This window comes from Onychomys torridus, chromosome 19 (genome assembly GCF_903995425.1).
Source record: "Onychomys torridus chromosome 19, mOncTor1.1, whole genome shotgun sequence".
In the NCBI taxonomy this organism is placed as follows: domain Eukaryota; kingdom Metazoa; phylum Chordata; class Mammalia; order Rodentia; family Cricetidae; genus Onychomys; species Onychomys torridus.
The window spans coordinates 21,712,661-21,732,857 of record NC_050461.1 but is presented as its reverse complement, the minus strand read 5'-3'; the positions used below and the strand labels follow the sequence as shown (position 1 = coordinate 21,732,857).

General features: G+C 37.6%; 1 protein-coding gene across 1 annotated transcript; it reads left to right on the top strand.

Moving 5' to 3' along the window:
- The first annotated feature begins 356 nt into the window (after nt 1-356).
- Nucleotides 357-19,652, top strand: Serinc1 (serine incorporator 1). The gene is made up of 10 exons (XM_036168798.1): nt 357-498; nt 6,386-6,547; nt 9,649-9,818; nt 10,763-10,842; nt 11,083-11,220; nt 11,800-11,969; nt 12,075-12,165; nt 16,041-16,185; nt 16,286-16,516; nt 18,183-19,652. The coding sequence occupies exons 1-10, from the start codon at nt 460-462 to the stop codon at nt 18,316-18,318; spliced, it is 1,362 nt and encodes a 453-aa protein (XP_036024691.1). The 5' UTR covers nt 357-459; the 3' UTR covers nt 18,319-19,652.
- Nucleotides 19,653-20,197: the final 545 nt, after the last annotated feature.

The following is a 20,197-nucleotide window of genomic DNA, read 5'->3' as shown; positions in this document are numbered from 1 at the left end:
AACAGAAAAGGGGACCACAAAACTAGATGAAAAGGGACGTTAAGTGGAGACGAAATGGCTAAATCCCAAGATGACCCTGATCTCTCAAAAAGCAGAACGAGAACAGTACCGAGCTCTGCTAACGTCCAAATTCAAGTAGATGGGTAAGCAAGGGACTTCCCTAACACGGTCTAATTTACTTGGCTAAGCAGGCTCACTCGGCAAAGCCAGAAACCTATTTCCAGGAGAGTTGCCAGGACGCACTGCTAAATACAAAAGAGCCTAACCTTCCAGCGAGGCGCACGCGTACTACGAACGCAGAGCCGCCGTCGCTCCGCCCCAGTCTGAGAGGAAGTGACGCAGGCCGAGGGGCGGGTGCGTTCTGCACCGGAAGTGGCTGCCAGACAGTAAATAAGCCCAGGAAAGCAGGCGAGAAGCTGTCTCCATCTTGGCAGACGCTGGGCCCGCGACGCCGAGGCGATGGGGAGCGTGCTGGGGCTGTGCTCCGTGGCGAGCTGGGTAAGGCGGCCTGGGGTTGGCGGCCGATGCGGGCTGGTGCGGGCCGGCTTTTCCGTCTTTCCTCGGTCTGTGCGGCTCCGCTTCGGGGCTGGAGCTTAGTGAGGAGGGCGAGGCCGGGCGGACAGGGGAGCCGCCCCAGCTGATCGCTCCCTTTGGGGTGGTGTCTGCCTGGGCCGTCGCTGTTCCAGCTCCTGCCTCCGGTGGGCACGTCGTCTCTCTCTGCCCCTTGGTGCCCGGCGACCTCGCACTGCGGCACTGTCATTCCCCGGAGGCCTCTTTTGTTCTGACGTGCAGCCTCCGGGGAATCGGGCCCGTTATTTGGAACAGGTTTGACAGCCGTGTCGAAGGTAGTCACCTCGTTTTTTGAAATAAAATAATCTCAGTACCTTCTTCGGCTCTGGTGGCTTGAATCTGCATACTTCCAAATGTCTGTTTCTAGAAAAGCTCTTCGGTTTCGTGGTACTACCTTTTTTTTTTTTTTTTTTTTTTGACGTAAGACATGGGCGTGCAATCTGAAAGTCGACGCTTTGTAAGGGTATGCTGCGTTTCGTTAGACAGTATAACCATCTTTAGTATAATGACAGGATTTCGTAACCCAGAGGGCACAGACAACCCCATTCCCCACTAGACAAAACATTGGCGAGGCCGTTTATAATAAAGAGCTTCATTGCTCTGGGAGAGGTTTTATTTTATGGATTCAAACCTGTGATTTCTAAGTTTAACCCTAAACAATTTTCTGAGTAACCAAATGATTCCATTGCATGTACATTAACGAACGTACTGGCCAATTTACATGCTTTGTCTCTTAAAATGTGCTTTGGTATAACACGAATTATAAATGCTTAATTTTTATCAAGTACTATGTGGAAGTTCTTGCTCCTACAAGCTATTCTCTTGTATTTCTATTTGCAGTTGGATTTTAGAAACTTGACCATAGAAATTAAGAGAGTCCAACGAAGTCTGGTGAACCATCTATACACAAGGCAGAATTTAGTGCAATAAAAATTAATAAATAAGCCAGGGGTTTGTGGCGCATGCGTTTAATGCCAGTGCTCAGGGTGGCAGAGACAGGCGGATCTCTATGGAGATTGAGACCAGTCTATAAAGTGAGTTCCAGGACAGCGAGGGCTACACAGAGAAACCCTGTGTCGAAAAGCAAAACAACAACAAAACAAAACAAAACCAAAAATTAATAAATAAGGGCGTGGGAAGATGATTCAGCTAGTGCTTGTTGCTCCTGCTAGATGTGGAGTTTGGTTCTCAGCACCCGCCTCTGGCTGTTCACAACTGCCTGTCACTCCGGCTGGAGGAAATCAGATTCCCTCTTCTGCTCTGACCTTCCCCCCGCCCCGCTCGGAACATACTACCACGCAGACACACATGCATACAATAGTTATTATGAAACTTTTCCTTTCTTGATATATTGAGTTATATGATTTGTAACTCTAGAATTAGTTTGGTTGTGATGTGGGCATAAAGCAATTTTATTGAGATCATAGGGATGAAGGGATATGAATTCCTCATTTTATTATTTTCCAGTTCAGTTATGAGCACCTATTTTTGATCTCAAGGTCAGTGTTTTCTTTATTTCCTTTTTTAAAGTTTTAAGCAATTTTTTTGTATTTTAAGTCAATATGGCTTTGGAGAACACCATGGGATAAGTTATGTTACTATTTCTACAACTTCGATTGCCATTCTTGTCCACTAAAAGAATGGGGTTGGGCATTTAGCTCAGTGGTAGAGCGCTCGCCTAGCAAGCGCAAGGTCCTGGGTTCGATCCTCAGCTCAAAAAAAAAAGAATGCATTTGCTAAAACTGACACTGCCTTGCCTCATCTTTTATTAGCACGCTGAAAAGGTAGTAACAATATGCAGGGTTGATCCTGACCGGAGCTAAGTGGTTACGTTGTTCATCCCGATTCTACTTCCTGATGACTGAGCTGAGGATTCATGGTGTGTAATTGGAATCATCCCTTTTGTTCTGTATGCTTGTCTCTGTTTTAATTATTGAATTTCAGTACATATCTATAAATAGAATTTTCCCTATGACATATGAATCCATCTTTTTTCACATTTCCAAGTTAATATGCTCATTTACTTGAAAGCTTTTGATAAAGTAAAATTTTATTCAAATATTTCTATCTTTGAATTCATTAAATTATGTCAAGTAACCCATCATTTAAAGGCTTGCTATTTGAACAATTTTTGCGGACTTAGTCAAGTTTAGTAACTCTAACCTTCTTGTTCATAAAAGATTTACAGAATATTGTTACTGAACTAAAAAAAAATATGAAAGAAAAATTACAGGTAAGGATCTCTGGACCTATTGTCCAATCATAGATCTACAAATATTATCAGCTACTAATTAACATACCTTTCCCTAAGCTGAGGTCATCATTTGTGTTTTGAATAGAATTGTTTTGTTTTGTTTTTTTATAACTAGACCTTGTAAATAATCACAATCAGTTCTTTACCCAAAATAGTTAATGTAGTTAAATAATTAAGAAGTAAGTAGGGAATGACTAGATACCAATTTCCTACCATTGTAATTCAATGACCTTTTCTTTCTTCTTTTTTCTTTTTTTTGGGGGGTGTAGAAATTATCCCTGGTTGCTATGGGACATAGAACAGTTTGATGGGACTTGTCCACTTATAATGAAATGGTCTAGTATTGCCATTTCTAGCAGAAAGCTCATCTGAGACTGTTGGTGCACTGGAGAAAACTTGCAGCTTCCTGTCTGTAAAGGATACCTATATTTGGGGAGCCAAGTGGGAAGTGTCCATTTTGCATCTAAAGCATGATTTTATGTAGTTAGTACCTTGTTGGCTCTACTTGGTGCTCATCTATCTACCAGAGGCCTTGTTTTGTTCTCCTCAGTTATGTCTTTCCCTCTGAGTTTTACATCTTTTATTCCTGTCTCCCATGTTGGCTAAGATCCGCAATGTAAATATAAACACCATGCTTGCCTTGTTTTAGATGGCAGAAAAAATGCATTTGATTTAAATGTACATGAGAATGATAGATATTTTGTAAATTCCTTTTTTCAAGCCTAGGATACTTTTTTCCAACTCATTGGCTGAGGGTATTGAATTTCATCATGTAGCTTTTCTGCATGTATTGAGATGACCAGGTTGAGGTTTTTCCTTAGTTTGTTAATACAGTGAATTAAATTGGTTGAGCCATATTTTTGCCCCACACTAAAACTTAACTTGGTAACAGTATTCTATTCCTTTTTTATTTCTACTTGATGTGCTAAAATTTAGTTATTTTTATGTTCATGTCCAGAATGGTATTAATCTATTGTTTTTCTTATAGCATCTTTGGATTAGTACTAGTAATTCATGTCCATGTCTTAAGTAAGAATATATATTCAATATCTCTGATAGTTTGCATCTTTCAGATTTGGTTTCCTTCCTTTTTTTGTTCCTAAAAAAGTCCATCTTTTGCTTTAACTTTTGAAAACTATTATCACTGACTACAAAATTAAGGTTTTTTTTTTTTTTTTTTTTTTTCCACTTTCAGTACTGACTTTTGTCTGGAACTATTTCTTGCCACCACTGTTATTTTTGTCTTTATTCCTCTATATAAATAGGCCTTTATTCATTTATATTATTTTTGCCTGCTTTTAAGATTTTTCTGCTTATTACTATTTTTAAGTAATCTATTATGGTGGTACTTAGTCTGATTTTTATCATGTTTAGTTTGCTGAGGTTTTATTCAACTTGGATATGTGAATGTGTAGTTTTTATTGAATTGAGAGAAATCATTTGGTAATTATTTCTGCAGGAGTTCTCCCTTTTCTTCAGTCCTTCAGGGACTCTAATTTCACTCACATTAACCCCTTGAGGTTGTGTCATAATGCACCGATCCGCCTCTTGAAGCATCTTCTTTTTTTTATGTTGGATCATTTCTGTTGCTGTGCCTTAGTCAGATTCATTAGTCTTTTCTGTTTTATTGGTATTGAGCTGACATACCTTTTCTTAATCTCCAAATATTTAATAAGGTTCTTTTAAATTATCTCCCATATCTCTCCTTTCCGTGCTTGTGTTTCCCTCGACTGTCTCGCGTGTGTGAGGTGTCCTTAACAATCGTATTAAAAGACCTCTGCAAATGTTCCCCTTCCCAGATTAGTTGTTGACTACTTGGTCCTCATGGATTTTATTTGCCTGCTCTTCTGCATGTCTTCCAGTTTCCTGTTAGATGTCAGGTATACATTTTACCTTGATGAAGGCTGGGTTTACTTCCATGTTAAAAACTATTTTGGGTTTTTTTTCTTGGACATAAGGTGAATTACTTAAGAGATTTTTATGTCTTTGATGCTTGCTTTTTTTTAAATTAAATAAATAAAATGGGTACAGCCCATTTAGTGCTAAGTAATCCAGTAGTGTTGTTGCTCTACCCAACACCCACAGCCTCCTTGGGTAATTTGTTCAGTTGAATATGACTCTGCCCAGGAGATGGCGCTTGCTTGCCCATTGCTCCCACTGTGGGATCCTGCCCTAGGAGTGCTAGCTGCTTTCACCTCCCTGAATTCCCAGCTCTGTCTCAGCAGGTGGACTGTGGTGCTGAGCCATTCTCCGAGTTAGAAAGATGGGCAGATTCTATGGCTTACATCATCTCCTTTCCAAAATTACTACCTTGCATTTCTTCTTTCCAGTTTTATTAGTTCATAATGTGTTTGAAGTACTTGATGTTTTTTCCATTGTTAAAGCGAAGGTAAGTCTGATCACTGTTATTTCATCTTGGCTTGTATTTAGGTACTATTCCCCATTCATAATTCCATTCTCAGCTGCATCTTTTTGTTCCTGGATAGCATGCTGGTTAGTTCTTTTGTTTCTTCCCATTCTTTCCTTCAGTATCTCTGTGATCTGCTATTTTTTCATTCATTGCTGAGCTAGTCTGCACTCTCGCTCTCTCGCTCTCTTCTGTAGCTCAAGTAAAGTACACTGGCAGTATATTTCCTTCTCACTCAGTTATTTTTATTTAAAATGTCTTATTTTTTATCTTGTAGTCATAGAATTCTTTACTTTTAATTTTTCAAGTGAATGTTTGCATAATCACTGTGCCATCTATTTCTGTTCCTGAAGCATAATGTAAAACGTCTTTGTGTACATCTTACCAGTTATATTGGCTATAGCAAAGTGTTTACAACAACACAATTTCCCTGGATGTCTGATTCCTTTCCCCAGGAATGCCCTGGTTCATTCCACCTGAAGTCTGACTGATGGAGTTCAGTCCAGGTTATGGCCAGTCCTTGTGAGAATACTTAAACTTTGTCTTTTTGAGATATTTCTTGTTAATGCCTGTGCACCTTACACTCTCTGGTCAAGAGCCTGTTCATTTCCTAGTTTAGCATAGAGTTCATTAGAGAAAGTTAGCTAGTTAACCAGTTGTTCCCTTAGCCTTTTTTTTTTTTTAAGGGCTGTTCTTACAGTTTTATAGCTATAAACAGAAAGGTTGAAAAGGAAAAAACAAGAACACCGATTTACTTTGGTGTTGTGGTGGATGATATTTCCCTACCCCGCTCTGTTTCCTCCATCTTCTTGGGATGAGAATTCCCACAATTTTATGGCTGTATTCTTATCTGGGAGGCAGGGGCTGGAGGTGAGGTTAGTAGCTGTGCTGTTTATGACTATTCCATTTCTTAGCTAAATCTTGGTTGCTCTTATTATTTCCCTTGTTTTACTTGGTGTGTCGGACAAGGGCTGTTTATTGTTAGTCCTTGCTCCATCTTGGCCTCTAGGTTTTAGAACATACAGATAATGTATATGAACCAGATATTTTAATCTTTTTTTAATGAATGTCACTGTTTGTGCCCGTTTCAACAAACAGAATGTACATTTTGTTGAACCATTGAGAACTGTGCTGACCTTCACTGTTTCTCCCAGATACCATGTCTGTGTGGCAGCGCCCCGTGCTTGCTGTGCCGCTGCTGCCCGAGTGGAAACAACTCGACCGTGACGAGATTGATCTATGCACTTTTCTTGCTTGTTGGAGTGTGTGTAGCATGTGTAATGTTAATACCAGGGATGGAAGAACAACTGAATAAGGTCAGTCTTTCGTTTTACTCTGGATGAACTGAAATTGTAGCACATACATTAATAACTTTGGGTACTGAAAAGAAAGTAATATAAAAATACAGTAATATATAATCCTAGTTTTAGTAGGTTATATTCTTTTAGGAAAGACAATAGGAAGTAGCTTGTTCAGTTCTGTGATGGCAGCACAGAAAATGTTCCCAGAAAGAAGGTAAGAGCCAGAGGAAAATGAAGAGTGGTGTCAAATCCCAACTTTCAGGCATAACACAAACTCTGCTTGCACACTCACAGCATCTGGATGTGCACAGAATGTGCACAAGATCAGTGATGGAGAAGGGAGGTGCTCACAAGATTCTGCCTCTTCTTGGCATTTCCATGCAGTTAGTAGTTTCTGGGGGAGGAAAAGATCATTTCTTCAGTGGTGTAGCCAGTGTTAAGATGCTCATGGCACTGTAAAGAAGTCTACAGTGCTTCCGGAAGCAACTCTAATGAAATCATTGGGTCAGAGAACAAAACAAAAGATCCAAAGTAGAAAGGGGCAGATAGGAAGACAACAGGGGTCAGTAGGAGGGGAGTGGGACAAGAATAGGATGGGGTGAATTTGATCAGGTACGTTATATGTGTGTGTGAAAATGTCATGTTGAAAGACATTGTGTGTAACTAATATACATGTCAATAAGAAAGTAAAGAAACTGTACTTTGGTAATGTCGCCGTAATTGGAAAGTGGACTGTGTGCATGCGTGTTTTCTTTTTGTTCCTGAAAAGGGGACAATTTAAAAATAAGTAAAACTTAAGTGCAGTGCCTGAAAATGAAGAAGCAATAATGACTAGGAAAGATTTTTAATCAATTTTGTCTGAAGATTATAAAGATAGAAGTCAAGCCTGTAAATCTAGAGGCTCTATGATAGGATCCATGAGGGAGCAGGCCTCAAATCGATGTGAATTATGTTGGAGTGACGGAGTCTGCCTGGCATTCCAATATTGGTAGTGCTAGAATTTCATCAGTCAGGTTCGAGTTCTTGGAGACCAGGGGCAAAGTACTGCTCTTAAGTGCTTGCTGCTCTTCCAGAGGACCAGAATTTGCTTCCTAACATCCATTGTTGGGTGGCTCACAGCTGCCTAAACTCCAGCTCCCAGAGATCTGATGGTCCTCTTCTGGTCTCTGTGGGTACCAATAGTCATGTGGACAGATGCACACACAGACACATAATCAAAAAAGAAATCTTCTAAAAAGTGAAAATACAGTAATTTTCATTATTTTTTCCTTCAGTGAGTTGGCTAATGGGAACATAAGGGAATATATAGTCTGTAACATGTTGACTTAAAGCTATCATATACTTGTATGTATGTAGTTTAGGCTGCCAAAAATACTACAAAATGGTGGTTTAACAGAAATTTCTTTCTTATATGTTTGGATGTGGCAGATTTGAAATAAGGGAGCCAAGAAGGTTTGGTTCCAGTGAGGGTCTTTTGCTTGCAGTCAACTGTCTTGCATTTTCATGTCATAAGGAGAGAAATAGCAGGCTATGTCATGCCTTTTCATATAAAGGCACAAATCTTTTAATGAAGGATAAACTTGATGACTTCATTATTGTCCCCTTCCTAATCTTGTTCTATTAAGGATCAGAGTTACAAGATAGCAATATCAGGGCCAGTTAGATGGCTTGGTGGCTGTGGCAAAATGTACTTGCTACCAAGCTCAATGAACTTGAGTTCCATCCCAGGAACCCACATGATGGAAAGAGAAAACCCACTAATAACCTTGAGTTCCATCTAATCTCCAAAAGTGTCCTATGGCATATGCATATACCTAATTAATTTTAAATAGATGTATTTTGGGCAGATGATATGGAGGCCAAACACTGTACACATGTGAGGAATTAGAAAACAGTTCAGATCAGAGTGATTATGTTTTGAGAGCTGGAAATAGAAATCCTGGCAGCAATGCTGTAGAAACCCATTCAGAGTTAGTGCTGCTAGAACCTCATCAACAGCTCTTCGGGGACTTGACAGAAAGGAAGCACAGCACTGGAGGAAGTGGGGAGAGAAGCCACAAGTATACAGGATTTAGACAGACTTGTCGGAAAGACTGTCAGTGCACCAAGGGTTAAAGAAGGTCAGGACTTCAACAGCCGCTGGATATGACGGTAAAAAACTAGTGCCTAAATTCAGTATCTTTGGAATACTGGGACTAGGGTGGGAGGAATGGTTTATTCTTATACATATAATATATGTAGTTTTCAATAATACTGACACTTAACTCACAAAGTTTCCCTTTTGGCATCCTGATTTCACTGCAGCTGTGTCTGTGAGTGTGTGGTGGTGGAGATCAAGGCCAAGGCCTCACGTGTGTTGCATGGGAAGGGCTCTATTACTGCACCTCTCCTCCCTACCCAGTTACCTTTCTGAAATGGTCACTGCTGTCTCAGGAGTATGAATTAAAATATGAAGTATTGTTAGCTCAAGTTAAGTCAGAAATAGCAGTGAAAGATCTTATACTCAAAATGGATTTAAGTAGCATTAAAAAGCCATTTTTTAAAAATGCTCTACAGTCTTAGAAATGACTGTTTTATTTAATTCTTTAAGTTTTTGTTCATTTCTTCCCACTTATCTTACATATGTAATTCAGTACTTCACAATAGAATGCAAGTCTCATAAAACTTAGGATTATGGTATGCTATAAACGTGCATTTTTATTTTTATGTAACATTCAGATACATATTTAAAGATTTAAAATCTCCAGCTCAAAATAATCATCCAGCATAGATATGGCCAGATATGGCCATTGTTTGTTTATTGTCTATTGTTTGGAAGTTCTTGTTTTTGATTTTTTTTTTTCTTTTGGTAAGACAAAGTGTCACCTGTAGCCCCAGCTGGCTTGGACCTATGTGCAGACAAGGCTGACCTTGAAATCATAGAGCTCTCCCTGCTTCTGCTTCCTGCTGTGCTGGGATTAAATGCTTGTGCCACCATGCCTGGCCCTACCCCCATTAAAATGCAGCAGGGTTATTTTGATTATATTTATTTGCATGGCTTATAAAGCAGATAACAGTTTACTTGGAACTCTGAGTTCATGAAAAGTATTGATCATAAGCCCATTTTGTTTTCCTAGATTCCTGGGTTCTGTGAGAATGAGAAAGGTGTTGTTCCCTGTAGCATTCTGGTTGGCTACAAAGCTGTGTATCGCTTGTGCTTTGGCTTGGCCATGTTCTACCTTCTCCTCTCTTTACTAATGATCAAAGTGAAAAGCAGCAGTGATCCTAGAGCCGCGGTCCACAACGGGTAAGCCTTGAATTATTTGAGAGAAAAGTCTAGAGAACCTTTTTCCTCCTGGCAATTTTGAATTTACCCAACGAAATTTCAAAGCAGAGTCATCTTGACCATAAAAAGTTTTAAGAACTCTGGTTGATTTTCCTAGAGAAAGCCTTGTTTTGGATATTAAATAATGGTGGTGAGTCATTTATTGGCATCACCTGATTATCTTATTTTCAAAGGAGGATGTGTATATGTGATTAAAAGAAGAGGTGGTGTTGCCCCTTCTTTTAACTTTCAGTGAACCTGTCCTATTACATAGAACTCTCAATTTCTTAGATCTACAAGGCAGCTGAATCGAAAGAAACTTTATACCTCAACAGACATTGATTTTTCCAAGTGATTGTTTTCACAACCTAGGAAAAAAGTGCTAATTTAATTGGTCTCCTTTAATATTGAATATCTATCTCATCTGGTAGTTTATTTGAATGTTTGAATTTTATCTATTTCTTCCTACAAACTCATTTTTCTTAGTATGTTTTATTGCTTATTTGTCAACATGCTATGCCAAAGATGGAGTAAAAATGTAATATTGCATTAATAAAAAGTGTTCTATAACAGGCTTTTACCATTTTAGTTATTGGCTGTCTTATTGTTTTAAATATAGACATTTGTCATAATTTATTGAAGCTATTCATTTGTGAAATGAAATTGTACTTTTTATATTCACATACTAACCAGCTCAATCCTTTGGAATGAAGCCAGTATTCTCAAATGAATTGGTGGCACATCTTTCTGAAGATCATCCTTACAATAGCCTGTGTAATGGTTTTTTTCTTTTTTTTTTTTTTTTTCTCAGTATATGCTTAAAACTATTAGGTAAAGTGTAACAGTTCTTTAAGTGGTTCTGAGATTTACTGTTTGAGTTATTTGTTGGGTGCTTATTATTAAAGATACATTCCTTTCTATCTTAGATTCTGGTTCTTTAAATTTGCTACAGCAGTTGCAATTATTGTTGGAGCTTTCTTCATTCCAGAAGGCACTTTTACAACTGGTGAGGATTTAAAAAACAATTCTGTGATAATATTTTTGTTTGTTTGTTTGTTGTACAGAATGTCATAATAACTGCTACCCAGATTTGTCATTCTCTTACTGTTTGGTTTTTGTTTTATTCCAGTTGCAAAATCAATTTCCATACAAGTTTGTTTTCCCTTTTTGTATCATATTATTAAGAAAAATAATAAAAACTAAAGCAGTCATTCCTTCGCTTAAAATACGTTATTTTTCCTTTCAGTGTGGTTTTATGTCGGCATGGCAGGTGCCTTTTGTTTCATCCTCATACAATTAGTCTTGCTTATTGATTTTGCCCATTCTTGGAATGAATCATGGGTTGAAAAAATGGAAGAAGGAAACTCAAGGTGTTGGTATGCAGGTAAGCTTTTATTTCAGAGGATCCTCAGCATAGTGAACATTGATGAGGACAGAATAGTTTGCAGGGAAATCACTTAGGATTTTGTGTTCTGATTTCCTATGAACACAAAATCTTCTATGAACAGAGTGACTGTGTCAGCAACTTATTGAACATTAGTAAGTAATTTACTAATTTACTTACTAACTAGCACTATATCTGGGAACTAGTAAGGAAACCAAAAGATCTGTGAATAGCTGGAATGATGTATGGAGTCTGTTGCTTAAAGCATATATTTTGGCAGACAAATTTCCTAGTACATTAAAAGTAAAATTTTAAAGGGAAGACTACTAGAAATAGCATAGAATTGTGTTAATTCAGCAGAAGCAATAAACAGAAAACAAACACTTGGGACCACATTATTTATAAAAGTATAAAGGCTGCCTAACACCTAAGGCTATTTCTGTAGTAGTATAATTCTAAGAAGAAGCTTGAGTTAATTGGCTAGTTACATAATATCTAAGTTTTATTTAAAAACAAGTACCAGGCTGAATTTCTAGTATTTTTATAAGATCTAATAATGCCATTGTATTTCTTTCACAGCCCTGTTATCAGCTACAGCTCTGAATTATTTGCTGTCTTTAGTTGCCATCATCTTATTCTTTGTCTACTACACTCACCCAGCCAGTTGTTCAGAAAATAAGGCATTCATCAGTGTCAACATGCTCCTCTGCATTGGCGCTTCTGTAATGTCTATACTGCCCAAGATCCAAGTATGCACTTCCTAGCATTCATTTTTATGAAGCCTTTAACTTTCTAAATTTTCATACATCAGAATGTCAGACATTTATTTGTATTACTTAATATTTTGTTTGTAGGAATCACAACCAAGATCTGGCTTGTTACAGTCTTCAGTAATTACAGTCTACACAATGTATTTGACATGGTCTGCTATGACCAATGAACCAGGTATGTTGTATTTGTCATGAGTTTTGTGGTACTGACTTTTATTCAGAACTGTTCATTTTAAGGGAGGAAGTTCCCTAACTGGGCTGGTAGAGGAGTAAAGCATGTAAATAGTATTACTTCATCTTAAGGTATTGCTGTCTTCCTTTTCATTTGTTTCTTCTTTCACTAACAAAATGATATGGTTCTAAGAAATTCTATGAAAACATATATACTTAATTTTTACAGTATGTAAGATAGTTGTATATAGGAAGAAATAAAGTATTTTCAGTGTTTTATGTTTTGTTTGAAGCAGAGTTTCACTTTGCAGCCCAGGCCAACCATGACCTCTTGGCATTCCTCATGCCTCAGCCTCAAATTCTGAGTATGAACCATTCCTAGCTTTAAGTGTTTTCTCAGTTGTAAATTATATCACATTTTTTGTAACTATCTTGCAGTAGATAGCTGGTTTTGTAATAAATCTCTGTATTCATCACACTGAATTCCATGGGAAATAAAATCCTGTATGTCCTGAAAGGACAAAGAACTTACTATTTTTAGAAAAGAATTTTTTCCTTTAAAATCATATTTGTATAAAATACTTTCTCTGACTCTAATCACACTGTTTACAAACTCATTAAATACTTTTCCAGTTGTTACAGAGACAGGGATCTTAGTGTATAGAGAATCCTCTTCCCTCATTCCAAAATAAGTAGTTTTAAAATATCACTAACGATTTGCTTGAGAAGTTAGCCTGATGGAGTTTTCATTAATGAAGTGGAGAGTGAAGATTTGGATTTGTTGAAATTATAAGTGAATATATATTGGGCACTTAAGTGTATGCTTATCCTTTCAAAATGGCAAAGAAATTGGTAGGAAAGGCATTGTTTTTCTTTTCTTTTTACAAGATGGATTTTATCTCCTTGAGTTTTATGAGGGTAATAGATACAGTGGACTTAAGTAATAGATATATTATATATACATATATATATGTATGTATGTATGTATGAATATGTGTGTGTGTGTGTGTGTGTGTATATATATATGTATATATATACATATATATATAATGCTTTAAGGCTGTAGCTATTTGGTTGGGAGCAATAATGCTTAGGGCACACAGTTTTACTGAGGGGTTGTATTTCTTCACAGCATCCTTCCTCTTTTAGCTTACAAGAGTAAATGCAGTGAAGTTCATTGAAACAAAGATCTTTGTCCACTGTCTGTGGGAAGAATAAGAATTGTGCATTATGAGTGGTACCAAGAGTAATTTCTGATTTAGCCTTTGTTCTGTTGAAAAAATAACAAGCACAACAGCAGACCTATGCTACCAAAATAATCAAGATTAACTCCTGCAACCCACCAAGGTGTCCAGTGTATCACCTTAAGGTCACTGTAGGATTCTTTTATTTTTATTTTTTTTATTGTAAATAAATTGCTCTCCTCATACAATATATCCTGATTATAGTTTCCCTCCTTCTACTCCTCCCAGCTCCTCTCCACCTCCCCTCCCTCTGGATCCACTCTCTGTCTCTCATTAGAAAAGAACAGGGTTCTAAAAGATAACAACCAAACATGACAAGATATCTAAGATGAAGCAAAAGCTATCATGTCAAACTTGGACACAGCAACCCAACAGGAGAAGAATCCCAAGAAAGGACAAGAGTCAGAGACCCACTCCTTTTCAGGGTCAGAAGTCCCATAAAAATACGAAGCTAGTAGTTATAGTATGTATGCAGAAGACCTGGTACAGAACCCCTGTAGACCCTGTGCTTGCTCCTTCAGTCTGGGCTCATATGTGCCTTGATTGATTCAGAGGGCCTTGTTCTCCTGGTGTCCTCCATCTTCTCTGGTTCCTACAATCTTTCCACCTCTGCTTATGCAGGACTCCCTGAGCTCTTGAGGGGAAGAATTTGAAAGAGACCGTCTATTTAGACTCTCCACTTGTCTGGAGAGGGATTGAATTTTTTAAGACCAGTAGTGTTTGGTTTTACCCTGAAGTCTCGGGACTATCTAATTTGTGGGTTTTGGTCAACCAAATAGTGTCAGATATAAGTTCCTTCTCATGGAGTGGGCCTTAAGTCACAAGTTTTGTGCTATCATTGCCCTAGCATATTTTGCAAGCAGGACAGATTGTAGGTCAAAGGTTTTATGGCTGGGTAGCCTGCAGAGTACCTTCCTACACCAAAGAGACTAGAACATAGGGGTCCATATTCAGTAAGTTGTGTGAGTGTTGTCCTCAGCAATGGAGTCCTGGTATCAGTTTGCAGAGAGCAACCCTTTTGTCTTAGCAACAGCCTGGGTTGTTTGGGGATTTCCATGGGACCCACTTGGCCAACAACTCAATTGAATGCAACCCAGTCCCTCCACTGGAAGCCTCATGTGGCTACAAGAGATGAGAATTTTAATGAATGCTTTTATTTTCTTAGGGATTTAAGGTTTATTTAAATTGTTTATTTGATCTTGGATTAAATTTTGGTAAGTGGTACCTATGGAGAAAATTAATTTCTTTTAGTTTACCGAACTTGGTAGAATACAGGTTTTTAGTATGTCCTTATAATTATCTGGATTTCATCAGTGTCTCTTGTTATGCCCCCCTTTTCGTTTCTGATGTGATCTTGGATATTCTCTCTTGTCTTTTAGCTTTTATCTTGATGATTTTCTCAAAGAACCAACTCTTTGTCTCATTGATCCTTTGATTGTCCTCTTTGCTTCCTCCTTTTTTTCATTTCAGACTCAGTTTATTTCTTGCTGTGTACTCTTGGGTGTGCTTCCTTCCTTTGCTTCTAGAGCTCTCAGGTGTGCTGTTACGTTGCTATGCTAGTATGAGACCTCCCAGTTGTTCATATAGGCACCCAGTGCTATGAACTTTCCTCTTGGCACCCCTTTCATTGTGTCCCCATAAGCTTGGGTATGCTGTTTATTATTTTCATTTTTAGAGTCTTTAACTTATTTCTGTCTTGACCCAGTTTTCATTCAGTAGAGGGTTGTTCAGTTTCCTTGAGTTTGTAATCTTTCTGTCATTTCTGTTGTGGATAGGCATCTTTAATCCATGGTGATCTGAGAGGCTGCAGGAAGTTATTGTAATTTTCTTCTATCTGTTGAGACTTGCTTTTTGTCTAACTATGTGGTGAGGTGCAGAGAAGGTATATGCTTTTGTATTCTGTAAAAATCTGTAGCCGGGCAGTGGTGGTGCAGGCCTTTAATCCCAGCACTCGGGAGGCAGAGGCAGGTGGATCTCTGTGAGTTCGAGGCTAGCCGAGTCTACAGAGCAAGATCCAGGACAGCCAGGATAGGCATCAAACTACACAGAGAAACCCTGTCTCAACAAACAAAACAACAACAACAACACACACACACACGTTAGGTTCATTTGGTTTGTAATGTTTGTTAGCTCCAGTTTTCTGTGTCTAGTTTTTGTCTGGATAATCTATCCATCAGTGAGAGTGGGGTATTGAAGTCTCCCACTATTAGTGTGTGAGGGTGCTTCTTTTACAAACTTGGGTGTCCTAGTCAGAATTGAAATGTCATCTTGATGAATTTTTCCTTTGATGACTAAGTGTGTAGTGTCCTTCCCTATTAGTTTTGGTTTGTAGTCTATTTTGTTAAATATTAAATGGCTACACCAGTTTGCATTGTATTTGTAAATGTACTAGGTAGGTTGTCTAAATTGTATCCATTTGTTGATCAAGATATCTTGGCTCTCATAAGGTTGGAAATACAGTAATTTATGTTTTCTAAAATAAAATTAGGCAGGAAAAACCCCTTAATACATGCAAATTATATTATGTCATTAACTTGTGCCTTTTTTAACCAACCCTCTTTGAGGTTCCAAGGATTAAATGTCCTAATTTTTTATACTGCTCTAACATTTAACTTGACCTCAATGTACTTTATAGAAACAAACTGCAACCCAAGTCTACTAAGCATCATTGGCTTCAATAGCACAAGACCTCTCCCAAAGGATGGGCAGTCTGTGCAGTGGTGGCATCCCCAGGGGATCATAGGACTGGTACTCTTCCTACTGTGTGTGTTTTATTCAAGGTAAGAAAGGCTATAAAATCTTTTACAGGGAGTGTATTTCTATAGATTAAGGAATTAGTTATTTTAAAAAGTTGTTTCTTTTTCTGACTTTTTCATGCAGCATCCGTACTTCCAACAATAGTCAGGTTAATAAGCTGACTCTCACAAGTGATGAGTCAACACTAATAGAAGATGGGAATGGCAGAAGTGACGGGTCCCTAGAAGATGGAGATGATGTCCACCGAGCTGTCGATAATGAAAGGGATGGCGTCACTTACAGTTACTCCTTCTTTCACTTCATGCTTTTCCTGGCTTCGCTCTATACCATGATGACCCTTACCAACTGGTACAGGTACTCACGTCTCACGTTACCTTTGGGTAATTTGGTGGGTTTTTCATGACTCGGTTGTAAAATATGTGACAGTAAATACTTGAGTGCATGTGTACCTGGTGTGTGAAGACCAGAGATGGAACACCAAATAGACTAGCTAGCTAGCCAGAAAACTCTGATGACTACCCTGTTTCCACCCTTCTTCCCCTAGTGGAATGACAAGTGAGAGCAACCACACCTGGCTTTTTAAAAATGTGGGTTCTGGGATCAGACTCCAGTTCTTATATTTGCAAGGCAAGCCATTTCTCAAGCTCCAAAGTACTTTTTAATCCTATGATGTAGTTCAATATTTAGTTAAAATGAATTCTGAGAGTGAGAAATGCAGATTTTTTACTTCCTTAACAGTTACACAAAAGTGGTTTTCCAAATCTTGAAGTTTAAATGAAAAACTTTATATAACCATGTTTTAACAGAAATTCATGTTAATAGTTGATTTAACATACTGTTTAGTTATTTTTAATACTGTAAGTTTATTGCTAACACAATATAGTAATAGTATACAGTCTTAAAAACAGTGGTTCTTTTAAAACTCTATCATTAAGCTGGGCTGTTGATAGATGACTGGTTAAGAGCACAGGCTGCTTCTACAGGGGATCCAGATTCAATTTGATTCAATTTTCAGCACCCATATGGTACTTACAATTTTCGTAACTCCAAGTTCTAGGGGATCTGATACCCTTGTATAGACATGGGCACTGCATGCTGAGACATACTTAGAGGAAATACAATCATACACATAAAGCATCAGATATAAGTTTCAGGTATAAGATAGCTGGAATTTTTTTAATGTGAATACATTGTGATTCTATTTTTAGTATTCTCTTAACCGTGTTTTCAATCCCTTCAAAATTCACTTTCCTGAAAAAAGTAACAATTTATAGTTTGTTTTTAAACCGACTTTGTCTAAAATGATTAACAAAAGATTCTATACAAGATTGACATTGACCTATATGGTTGGACAAGTGTGTTTTCAGTAATTTTTAATGCATGTCTGTAAATAGTGTATAAAATTATTTATTGTACCACCAAAAGATAGAGAAAAATATTATTCTTCCCTGATGTTTTTGAGCCTAGTATTTATATTTTTATGATGAAAAAGTGTATTTTAATCAAAATATTAAACTATCTTATTAAGCTAAGATGTAAGTAGCTCTCTGTAATTGATAACTTTGACTATCGGATAATACCAAATGTTAAAAAATTAGTTTTAAAAATGTAAAATTTATATTTCTGCTTGTATACAAAAATCAACTAACTTCAGGATATATTTCCTATCTGTCAAATCTGAGGAAGAGGAAGTAGTGTTAGCTGAGAAGGGAGGCCCATAAACCTTCCAGTCTTGTACGTAATAGTCACATAGTATTTACTCAGGTCTCATCTGCTCCTTACATGTAGAATTACGTACTGTGCTTTAGAACTGTATGAAAGATTGCTCAGTTCTGTGCTGTGCTCAAAGAAGTCTTCCTTATGCGTCAGTATGGAAAGCATGGAAGCAGGTTGAGCTACTGCATATTGGTATCACAAAACCATACAAAGGAAGCTTGAGTGAAGGGGCCTAGTAGTTTGACGGCTTAGTAACACAGTCCATTCACCAAAGTAGTCACTTCTACATTTCTTCAAATTTTAGGTATGAGCCTTCTCGTGAGATGAAGAGTCAGTGGACAGCAGTGTGGGTGAAAATCTCTTCCAGCTGGATTGGCATTGTGCTGTATGTTTGGACACTGGTGGCACCACTTGTTCTTACAAATCGGGATTTTGACTGAATCGGTCCGCTGGCATGAAAGTCCTACTTTGGTCATTGTTTATTTGACATTAACAGTATTCCCAATTTTTGTAAAGTTTTATGTGTTGTTGTATAACTGTTTTTCTCTTGCATGAATTAGATTTACTCTGCCATTTGATCCATGTTCTTGCTAAGTGTATTGATGATATGGATTGCAAAGAGAGAATTTTGAATAAGGTGGCAAATTAGGTAAGATGAACACTGATAGGCATATCATCTGCTCTGTACATATGAAATTAAAAGTAAAAAAAAAGTTCTTGACAGTTGGTTTCAAATTGTGTTAGACCTTATGCTATTTTAGAAACATTACTGTATGGCTGCCTTTTGAAATACTTGGTGTGTTTGCCTTACAGGACTGCAAAGCAAATAGTTGTTCTAAAATTATGTAAATAAGTCACAAGCTAGTTGTCTGAAAAATGCAAGTCCCTTTAGGTTTGTCAGGATTTTCTCTTACTTGGTACAGAATGGTCATGTTCATTGGAAAACAGTATAGGATGTGGAGGAAGACAAAGTCTATGGTAGTGGATTTTATAGTGAATACTCTTAGATCATGAGATCTAAGATCTTAGCTTTCTCTGTAAGACAGGGTGGCCTTCACCAACAAAATGAACTTTGTTCTTTACAAACATACAATTATGGATTTCAGAGATGTTAGCATGTACACAAGGTTTTGAAATGAAAATCATGTGTTAGAAAAGTTTAAAACTAAACATTTGCAGATCAAAACTGGGATTCCTCTGACAGGACATGAAGTATTAGGCTCTGGGTTAGGGACTTGGGATCTCGTCCAGTAAGTGGAAGCACAGACTTCAACTAGCTCAAATAGCTAGCTAGTGGCAAAGTTGAGAAATTCTAAGTTTACCAAAACTAGCCAACATTGACAAATTTTTATATCCAAAATACAGTAATTCATTTCATAAATCATTAATGGTAATTTGTGTAATATGTATTGCCGCTGTTCAGCATGCTTTTTATCCAAACATGAAGGCCAGGAGTATAATGAACTTGTAGAATAGACTACTTACATTATATTACACTACACATTTAAACATGCTTAAAATGTTTGTATTTACTGTCATGTAACTGATAAAATAATCAACTTGAAAATCAGTATGCCATTTAATTTAGATAAAAATGCTTACTTATGTGTAAATTAGTATCTAGTAAAGCTTAGTTTACATTTGCTTAACAATATTTATTCTGCACATGGAATATAACAATTCCTTTTAATTTTCCAAACTTACTCTGTGTTAATATTGTGTTTCACAATTTTGAATGCCTGTGTTGTCTCTTAAATAAATGAATTCAGAGAAACTGTGTGGTTCCTTAGCATTAAAACCTCAGGTGGATTTAACTGAAGATTTCTTCCCTGTGTGAAAGAACAGGGCTCTAGAGAGCAAATACCCACCTATACTCTGATGAATTAATTATTTTGAAAGTAATTTTACCCCTTTTGTGTCTGTTGAATCCTGAAGTTGGTTCTCAAAAGTAAAATGGTATTCTTACCCCTAAAGAACCTTTGGTAGGTGAGTCAGTTCAGTCTAGAGAGAATGGATTTTAGTTCTGAAAACTGAAAATGCACACCTGTTGTGTCCTCCACCAGCCATGGTTTTAAAAGTTGTGGCATGTCCAACAATTTAATTGGTCTCAGTTTCCATAAGCAAACTGGGGAAGAACCAATACAGAGGCCACGTGGGAGTGCTGCTTACTTACTGGCTTGCTCCCTATGACTTGGTCTGTCTGCCTACTTTTACTTTATATCATTCCAGGATGGGTTGGGCCCTCCTACATCAATGATGGTTTAAGAAAATGGCTAGCAGGCTTGCCATCTGGCCAGTATAGTTGGAGCATTTTCTCAA

Coding starts and splice junctions, on each gene's coding strand:
- Serinc1 (XM_036168798.1), top strand. CDS start 460: ATGGGGAGCGTGCTGGGGCTGTGCTCCGTGGCGAGCTGG. Junction 12,166..16,040: donor TGCTATGACCAATGAACCAG/GTATGTTGTATT, acceptor TGTACTTTATAG/AAACAAACTGCAACCCAAGT. Junction 16,517..18,182: donor ACCCTTACCAACTGGTACAG/GTACTCACGTCT, acceptor TTCAAATTTTAG/GTATGAGCCTTCTCGTGAGA.